Source organism: Esox lucius, chromosome 10, assembly GCF_011004845.1.
Source record: "Esox lucius isolate fEsoLuc1 chromosome 10, fEsoLuc1.pri, whole genome shotgun sequence".
Lineage (NCBI taxonomy): Eukaryota > Metazoa > Chordata > Actinopteri > Esociformes > Esocidae > Esox > Esox lucius.
The window spans coordinates 2,000,035-2,009,996 of record NC_047578.1 but is presented as its reverse complement, the minus strand read 5'-3'; the positions used below and the strand labels follow the sequence as shown (position 1 = coordinate 2,009,996).

The window sequence follows — 9,962 nt, the reverse complement described above, 5'->3', positions numbered from 1 at the left end:
GCTCCTATCCTCTGTTCTCCTCCTCTCTCCATCGAGGCGGATGGACAAACCCAGCGTAACAAACACAGAGCCAAAGAGAGAGAGAGTGGAAACAGAAGGCTTCAACCGAGAAGGTAAATAAAACTGACTATGGAGTTTGCAGTTTGTCTCCTGGAGTGAGTTTTCCCTGCTGCACACTGCACAGAAAAGAGGAAGCAATCATCTCTTCCTGTGTGTGTGTGTGTGTGTGTATCCATAAGGGTGTGTGTGTGTTTTCCTGATAAAGAGCAGTGGGATAGCAGGAGCTTGTTTTGGGGAATACTGCTGGACCGGCTACAACAGACCCTCAGATCTTCTGACTACTGACCAGAGGAGCAGCTGCCAAGCAGAGAAACACTGTGGACTAAAGAGAGACGTCCCCTGAAAGAATAAGACAAGGTTGAAGACACACAGGGTGAGAGAGGGAGGAGGGAGAGAGACAGAAAGAACGAGTAAGGAGAACAGAGAGAGGGAGAGGGAAGGAGAGGGACTTGAGAAGCTCCTTTGTTCTTCACTGTTCAGCAAGGTGTGACGCCCCTCCCCCCCCCCCCCGCCCCGCCCCCCCACCTCCCCTCGTCTGCTCTCCTTTCCGACTCCTGTCCTTGTCTAACCTGAGATGGGACACCCACTTGTCCTGGTCTGCCTGGCCTTCCTGTCGACAGCTGTGATTGACTCGGAGAAGAGACAGCATCGGGTTCAGCATGGCCCGTGCAGCTACACCTTCATCCTGCCCGAGGTGGAGCACTGCCTGCCTTCGAAGGACTTCCAGGTCACCAACTCCCTCCAGAGGGACTCCCCACCATCACCAGACCAGGACCCGGCAAGGGGGCACCCGGAGCAGGCCAAACCCCCGCCGTCTGGGACCTCCTGGAGGGAGAGGATGGTGGAGAGTCTGGAGGCTGCCACGGAGAACAACACCCGGTGGCTCCAGAAGGTAAACAGAAGGCTTTCTGTCTGGTGGTTCCTCACATTGCCATGGTGACATGTTGTCTTCTCGTCTTTATGCTGAGGGCATGGAAACAAGAATGGCAAAAAGTGTCTGTTCATTCTCTTTGTGTAACCCCGTTTCACCAAACAGTTGGGACGCTGCGTAAAATGCCAATAAAATCAGAATGCAATGGTGTGCAAATCATTTATCCCTGTATTCATTTGAAAATAGTGCAAAGACAACATGTCAAATGTTGAAACTGTGAGGTTTTACTGTTTTTAATGCAGTGCCGCCTGCCTGAGGGCCCGAAGATCACGGCCATCCAATATTGTTTATCGGCCTTGTCGCCTGTGTACAGATTTCTCTGAATCTTTTAATGATATTATGTACCGTAGATGATGAGATCCTCAAATTATTTGCAAATTTATGTTGCGAAACATTGTTCCTAAGTTGTTGAACTATTTGCCTGCGCAGTCATTCACAGAGTGGTGAACCCCTCCCCATCTTTACTTCTGGAAGACACATCTGGGATGCTCTTTTTATGCCCAATCAGGTTACTGACCTATTGCCAATTACCCTAATCAGTTTTATGATATTCATCTAGGTCTATTCTTTTGGTGCCCCTGTTCCAGCTTTTTTTAAACCTTTTGTTGGCATTAAATTCAAAGTGGTCATATATTTTTCAAGAAACAGTAGCATTTCTCAGTTTCAACATTGATTTGTTGTCTTCTTACTATTTTCTGTTGAATATAGGGTTTAAACGATTTGCACATTATGCATTCTGTTTTTCTTTATATTTTACATTGCCTCCCAACCCCAAACAGGGTTGTTGATCTGATGGCATGTTCTGAAGGTTTACCAAAGTCCATCAGCAATAAGGGCTGGTCTTAAAAGGGCTGGTCTTAATAAGGGCGGGTCTTAATAAGGGCGGGTCTTAATAAGGGCTGGTCTTAAAAGGGCTGGTCTTAAAAGGGCTGGTCTTAATAAGGGTGGGTCTTAATAAGGGCGGGTCTTAATAAGGGCGGGTCTTAATAAGAGCTGGTCTTAATAAGAGCTGGTCTTAATAAAGGCTGGTCTTAATAAGGGCTGGTCTTAATAAGGGCTGGTCTTAATAAGGGCCGGTCTTAATAAGGGCCGGTCTTAATAAGGGCGGGTCTTAATAAGGGAGGTCTTAATAAGGGCCGGTCTTAATAAGGGAGGTATACTGTTCGTATGCTGCAAAACACTGAGGTGCCTTACTGCTGTTGTTTACCAATGTAAGACGTTTCCCGACCTGTGGTACATTTTCTTCTATTAGATATTATGTCGGCAGCCTGTGTCAATACTTCTGTTGAACTGCAAGGTTTGTTTTACATCAGAAAAATGGTGCCATCGCCTCGATTCCTTCTCGAAGGAGTCCGATGTGACCTTGACCAAAATAAAAGAAAAGGCCTTTTTTAACCCATTTAGACGTTTTCTTGCTGACCAAGCAATAACTACTCAAATCTTCATCTAGCCAAGGAGTGTAGTTTTTTTTTATGTCTTTTTTCAAAATGTGAACAAAAACAGGGTACCATTTTGCCTAGGTAGGAAATAGCTCTGATAAGAAAATGTTTAACCCAGGAATGAGACAAACAGTGCCTACAGACACATTCAGTGCTTCGGCTGTTAGTGTTTTGCCTTGATTAATGTTGGAGCACATAGTTCTACTTACACTCTCAGCTCTCTGGGAAAACTTCTCGGAAGACTGGATCATGTTAGCCTGAAGTAGGGAGCTACTGAGCTGCCAGCTATCAAAGCCAGAGGCGGCCTGTTTCCTTTAACTTTGGTGCACTACAACTTCCTCCACTAACCTAAAAGCTATTTAAAGTTGCTGTTGACACATAATAGGCATTCAAACAAGCAGAGCAGTGATTTCTAATGTGGGGGCTAATGTTGGCTGAGTTGGCAACATTTAGAGTTTTTTTCCTCATTACTCAGGTGTTGATTTGAACATTGACCATCATTAGGAGGGGTTTGAGCTGACACCATTCTACCCCCCCAACTTGATGAGTGTACCAAATACTGACTGTGGAGGACATACTGTCTGGGTTCTGATAGCTCTCTCTTCCCTGTGTAGGGCACCTCTTTGCCACTGCTCCTTATAGACCTGGGATAAAAGTGTGTCATTTGGACTGCACCCACAGTCTGAAATCCTCTTCCGACAGTAACTCTGAAAGAGATTCTCTGATGTGATTCACTGGATATGTTCCTCTGGCTCACTGACAGTACTTTAAGTGTGTGTGTGTGTGTGTGTGTGTGTGTGTCTAAGTCTTTATTTAAGACCCTTGGGTAGCTGGGAGTCCCCATTGCATGAGAATATGGAAAGACAAGAACATCTTTATTGATATCTTTCTCAGCCAAATCTGTTTCAGTCTGTTAAACTACCCCAAGTATTGATGAAACCCCCACTGATGCTGGCAAACCCCCCCATACACACACACACAAACACACACACACACTGCAGCGTCAGATGTGAATTTTCAATACATTCAGATCTTCACTCTGGCACAACCTCAGGTACTGTTAGCAAAACATGTGCAATGGACCATTTGCTTTTATGTATGAGTGTGTATTGTCTGTGTGTGTGTGTGTGTATTGTGTGTCTCTTTTCATGCGTGTCAGTTGCAGGAACGATTTCTTAAATGACAGTTAATTTATTTTGTAAAAGTACATTTATCAGTTTGGAGGTAACAGTTGACTGGCCTTTGCTGTGACTGACCAGGTCCTTTAAATCAGTCTCTGAATGAATGAATTGCTTCGGAAAGATTAAAGTTGACCTGACAATGGTGTTTTCACTGCTAAAGTCCTCTGGGGTCTCGGCTATTCTATTGGAGAGATGGTGCAATGCTCCACCTTTCTCCCCATTCATTGGACTACACACCACGGATGTCTGGGTTTATGCTGGGTTTCTGTTTGAAAAGGTCATGGCGAATGTGCTATTTGTTAGACACAAAGTGAATGAAGTCACCCAACCTCACTCTCTCTTTGTTGCTTTTTCTTGTTTTCTTCCTATTCATCCCTGTTTTGTTAAAAATAAACGTATTTTCAAACTGTCCTGCCCGATCGTACTCTAGCAGTTACCAAACCCAGACCAAAACCCTGTGACCACCTTCCACCCCCATTCCACACCAGACCAAAACCCTGTGACCACCTTCCACCCCCATTCCACACCAGACCAAAACCCTGTGACCACCTTCCACCCCCATTCCACACCAGACCAAAACCCTGTGACCACCTTCCACCCCCATTCCACACCAGACCAAAACCCTGTGATCACCTTCCACCCCCATTCCACACCAGACCAAAACCCTGTGACCACCTTCCACCCCCATTCCACACCAGAGCAAAACCCTGTGACCACCTTCCACCCCCATTCCACACCAGACCAAAACCCTGTGACCACCTTCCACCCCCATTCCATGCCTTAACCCCTGACCTTGAGGGAGACATGAAGTTGGCTCTGGGCGCAAATCTGGAATCCACTTACCATTTCTTGAATACTAACCGTGTCGTAGTCCCAAATGGCATACTTTACATACTTCGTTGTGCACTAGTTTTAACCAGAGTCAGGTAGTAATGGGTCTCAGAAACCTTAAGTATGAAGCTTATAAAAGACCTGAGATACTCAGCCGGGAAGGTCTCTCTTGGGCTTTTCTCATTAGTACCTTCTTCATGTTTTTTGACACACAGGCCTTGTTGGACTGTGTTCCGCTATGCTGGAGGAGGGTACTCAAGACACACACACACACACACACATGCCCTGAGTGTTCAGATGGAGGAGGGTACTCAAGACACACAGACACACACACACACACACACACACACATCCTGAGTGTTCAGATGGAGGAGGGTACTCAAGACACACAGACACACACACACACACATCCTGAGTGTTCAGATTGGAATCTCCATCTTCAAATGGAGGAGGGCTACTGGCCAGTAGGTTTCACTTGTGTTCCGGATACTTCCATTCCATGAAGCTCTATTTGTTTCAGTTTGTACCACCTCCATCCATCTCTAGACCACTTTGTTACTCCACTGCTGCATTCCACACCCCGACATTACTCCACCTCTTTGTCCCTCCACTCTTTCATTCCTACACCCATTCATTCCTCCTCCTTTCATCCCCCACAACTTCATTCCACCACAAATCTTTGCTCCACCCCTTCATTCCTCCACCCCTTCATTCCTCCACCCCTTCATTCCTCCACCCCTTCATTCCTCCACCCCTTCATTACTCCACCCCGTCATTCCTCCACCCCGTCATTCCTCCACCCCTTCATTCCTCCACCCCTTCATTACTCCACCCCTTCATTACTCCACCCCTTCATTCCTCCACCCCTTCATTCCTCCACCCCTTCATTACTCCACCCCGTCATTCATCCACCCCTTCATTCCTCCACCCCTTCATTCATCCACCCCTTCATTACTCCACCCCTTCATTCCTCCACCCCGTCATTCCTCCACCCCGTCATTCCTCCACCCCTTCATTCCTCCACCCCTTCATTCATTCACCCCTGTTCTTCTGATTAGGGAAGTATATTTCCAAATGAAAATGACCATCTGCATTTGATCTTTTCCTCTCTTTTGTCCAAGGAAAAACTTTTCAATTTTATCAAGAGATCATGACAATTTTCCCTTTTGGCAAATCCAGTTAATGTGTCCTACTCGGGAACCCCCTGCAGATTTGAGTTTGTAGACTGTGGGATTGTTAGAGGACAATGAGGCAATTACACAGCAACTAAGAGATCAAGTGCCTAGCATCCTCAGATGTCCACATTTTTCCCTCGTTAACAGGAACAGACCCTTAATGGGCTTCATGTGTTTATCCAGCAGAGACCAGCGTGTCTCATTCTCCTCTCTTCTGTCTCTCTCTGTCTCTCTTCTGTCTCTCTTCTGTCTCTCTCTGTCTCTCTTCTGTCTCTCTTCTGTCTCTCTTCTGTCTCTCTCTGTCTCTCTTCTGTCTCTCTTCTGTCTCTCTCTGTCTCTCTTCTGTCTCTCTTCTCTCTCTCTTCTGTCTCTCTGTCTCTCTTCTGTCTCTCTTCTGTCTCTCTCTGTCTCTCTTCTGTCTCTCTTCTGTCTCTCTCTGTCTCTCTCTGTCTCTCTTCTGTCTCTCTTCTGTCTCTCTCTGTCTCTCTTCTGTCTCTCTTCTGTCTCTCTTCTGTCTCTCTCTGTCTCTCTTCTGTCTCTCTTCTGTCTCTCTCTGTCTCTCTCTGTCTCTCTTCTATCTCTCTTCTGTCTCTCTTCTGTCTCTCTCTGTCTCTCTTCTGTCTCTCTTCTGTCTCTCTTCTGTCTCTCTCTGTACTCTCTCCTCTCTTTTCTTGCGCCACAATTTAGTTAATCTCCATCTCTCTTGTCTTTTGCTCTTTTTTCCCCATATTTTGCTTTTTTTTCAAAACTATTGCTTATAGTTGAATGCTTAAAATGTGTTGTGGTCACTTATTTTTAGAATACGTTTCTCAAAGACAGTTATTGGGTAAACAAATAAAAATGGTCGTATACATTTTTATCTGTCCATTGTAGCTGCTTGTTAGTCATTAGTACAATGATGCCTGCTGTGGTTTTTCATCCACTACATCGTAAAATATGTTTTCATCTTCAGTGAGATATTCTGTTGTTCACATCCCAAATGACCCTTATTCCCTTTAGTGCACTAATTCTAACTGTGGCATTATGGGCCCAAGTCCACAACAGTAAATAGGGAACAGAGTGTGATTTGGTACTCAGCCATGAATATTAATGTGTTACATTCAATACCCCACTCCGCTTTATAGCAAGACACCAACCCGGGCCAGTTAAAATGAGGACAGAACTTCCATCAATCATCAGCCACGGCGGAAACGTTTTCACTGAAGTTGCTGGCGAACCAGACGAATTCGTCTTCCATCTCCCAACGTGCTTTTAGCTCCGAACAGCAACATCAATAAGAAATCTGCTTTATTGCCCTTAGATGGATGGTTTTCTATTTTTAAAACTCCTTTAAATACAATGAGATTTTCTTCCTCTTCGCCTTGAGCCGATGATGGATTATATTGAATGAAAAACACGGGTGCTGTCGATCCATATTCACATAGATCTATATACAGTACCAGTCAAAAGTATGGACACACCTACCCATTCAGTGATGTACTGAATATTTGTAGTGCAAAAATACATTATAAAATGTTGTTAGTTAGCTTCATATTCCACTGAAAATTTGAAATAAAATAGTTAATAAAGAAAAAACGAATTCATAATAAAAAATTATATTTGCCTTTAAAACATGTCACACAGTTGTCATTCCATCGTCTGTTTCAGTTGTCATTCAATCGTCTGTTTCAGTTGTCATTCCATCGTCTGTTTCAGTTGTCATTCCAGCGTCTGTTTCAGTTGTCATTCCATCATCTGTTTCAGTTGTCATTCTAGCATCTGTTTCAGTGGTCATTCCATCGTCTCTTTCAGTGGTCATTCCATCGTCTGTTTCAGTTGTCATTCCATTGTCTGTTTCAGTTGTCATTCCAGCGTCTGTTTCAGTTGTCATTCCATCATCTGTTTCAGTTGTCATTCTAGCATCTGTTTCAGTGGTCATTCCATCGTCTCTTTCAGTTGTCATTCCATCGTCTCTTTCAGTTGTCATTCCAGCGTCTGTTTCAGATTTCATTCCAGCATCTGTTTCAGATTTCATTCCATCATCTATTTCAGCCGTCCTTCCATCATTCCATTGAGCAGGGCTCGACAATAATGATGGCCGATGGCCCTGGGCCAGTATAAAGTCAATTTGGGACTAATGAAACTAGCAAGTCTCTGTCCTGATTGGGGGAAGGAAAAAAAAATTGACTGTAAAATAATAATCGCATTATAAACTCGACATCCTCCAGTTGTTTCGTAATCTGGCAAATGCACAAAACTAACTTGCAGCTCCTTTCGCACACTGTTGACCAGTCAAGAGTTGAGCAGTGATGTGACGCCTGGCTGTCTGGTATTGTTTTTCAAAAAATCATTTAAAAACTTGCAAGAGTCACTCAACTGAAGATGGCAGTGAAGGGCAACTATGAGCTCCAATTTTTACCTCAGTGCAAAAAATAATCTACCTGTTCCGACGTCAGTGGAACTCAGATGCACTGTTGTCTGTCCTAAGTTCCCGGCTAGAGCGGACTTTTTACAAAGGCACTGACAACTTTCGCCAACAGTCCCTGACAAGCCACGCCAATATCATACTGTCCCTGACCAGCCACGCCAATATCATACTGTCCCTGACCAGCCACGCCAATATCATACTGTCCCTGACCAGCCACGCCAATATCATACTGTCCCTGACCAGCCACGCCAATATCATACTGTCCCTGACCAGCCACACCAATATCATACTGTCCCTGACCAGCCACGCCAATATCATACTGTCCCTGACCAGCCACGCCAATATCATACTGTCCCTGACCAGCCATGCCAATATCATACTGTCCCTGACCAGCCACGCCAATATCATACTGTCCCTGACCAGCCACGCCAATATCATACTGTCCCTGACCAGCCATGCCAATAGCAAACAGCACCTGGTCTGCATGACAGTCAAGCGGATGGCTGACCGACCGTCTTCAGGGCCCTTGACCGTACTGGTCAGGAATTTAAATGCAGATGCCCATTGGGTGATTGCAGACATAACAACCACATACCTAGTAACTGACGGACCAGGCGGTGGCCTTGTTCCCCGGGGTTGTGTGAGTTAGTGTTCTGTTTTGAAAGTCAGGTTTTTGTTTGAAACTTTTTATACATTTTTATAATTAGAAATGTTGTGAAAGAAATAAATAAATATTTTCTCCAGAATGCATTTCATAAATGATTAATAATGTTAAGTAACAAAAGAAATTACATCTTTAGGGACGAGGGATAGTAAAAATATTTGGGCCAGTAAGTTTAAAATAATTTCAGGTTGAGCTCTGCATAGTGGAGAGTTTGTGACATAGATGGAGTGTCTGTTTGACTCTGTGTGTGTGTGTGTGTGTGTGTGTGTGTGTGTGTGAGTGTGTGTGTGAGTGTTAGTGACATTAACTGACAGTGATGTCAGTGACTGTGAGTTATTTATGTGAGTGTTTGAGTGTGTTAAATGTTTCTGAATGGAGAGGGATGCCCCAAGACTATGTGTCTCCTCTCTTCTCCTCTCTCTTCTCCACTCCTCTTCTCTCCTTTTTCCTCCTCTTCTGTTACCATGTACCCGGTATGTCCCGTATTCCAGCTTGAGAGCTACATCCAGGAGAATGTGCGTTCTGGGATGGAGGAGATGAAGAGGAGCACTGTTCACACCCACACAGCGGCCATGTTGGAGATTGGGACCAACCTCCTCAGCCAATCAGCTGAGCAGACCAGGAAACTGACCAACGTGGAGACCCAGGTGAGACAACATGCTTTATATATTATTGAAGCGTATTCAGCACAAGCCCTAAGCAACAAAATGAAACAAAATGAAATTAGTATCAGGTGTTCTGGCGTTAGATCACCTCCTCCAGTATCAGGTTTTCTGGCGTTAGATCACCTCCTCCAGTATCAGGTGTTCTGGCGTTAGATCACCTCCTCCAGTATCAGGTGTTCTGGCGTTAGATCACCTCCTCCAGTATCAGGTTTTCTGGCGTTAGATCACCTCCTCCAGTATCAGGTGTTCTGGCGTTAGAACACCTCCATTATCAGGTTTTCTGGCATTAGATCACCTCCTCCAGTATCAGGTGTTCTGGCGTTAGATCACCTCCTCCAGTATCAGGTGTTCTGGCGTTAGATCACCTCCTCCAGTATCAGGTGTTCTGGCGTTAGATCACCTCCTCCAGTATCAGGTGTTCTGGCGTTAGATCACCTCCTCCAGTATCAGGTGTTCTGGCGTTAGATCACCTCCTCCAGTATCAGGTGTTCTGGCGTTAGATCACCTCCTCCAGTATCAGGTGTTCTGGCGTTAGATCACCTCCTCCAGTATCAGGTGTTCTGGCGTTAGATGACCTCCTCCAGTATCAGGTGTTCTGGCATTAGATCA

At 45.0% G+C, this 9,962-nt stretch overlaps 1 protein-coding gene across 1 annotated transcript in view; it reads left to right on the top strand.

Moving 5' to 3' along the window:
* The first annotated feature begins 575 nt into the window (after window positions 1-575).
* Window positions 576-9,962, top strand: part of angpt2b (angiopoietin 2b) — a 29,640-nt gene continuing 20,253 nt past the window's right edge. The window contains exons 1-2 of the mRNA XM_020050036.3: window positions 576-952; window positions 9,180-9,335. Of these exons, the coding sequence (XP_019905595.1) occupies window positions 635-952; window positions 9,180-9,335 (474 nt within the window). The 5' untranslated portion in view covers window positions 576-634. The remainder of the gene's footprint in view (window positions 953-9,179; window positions 9,336-9,962) is intronic.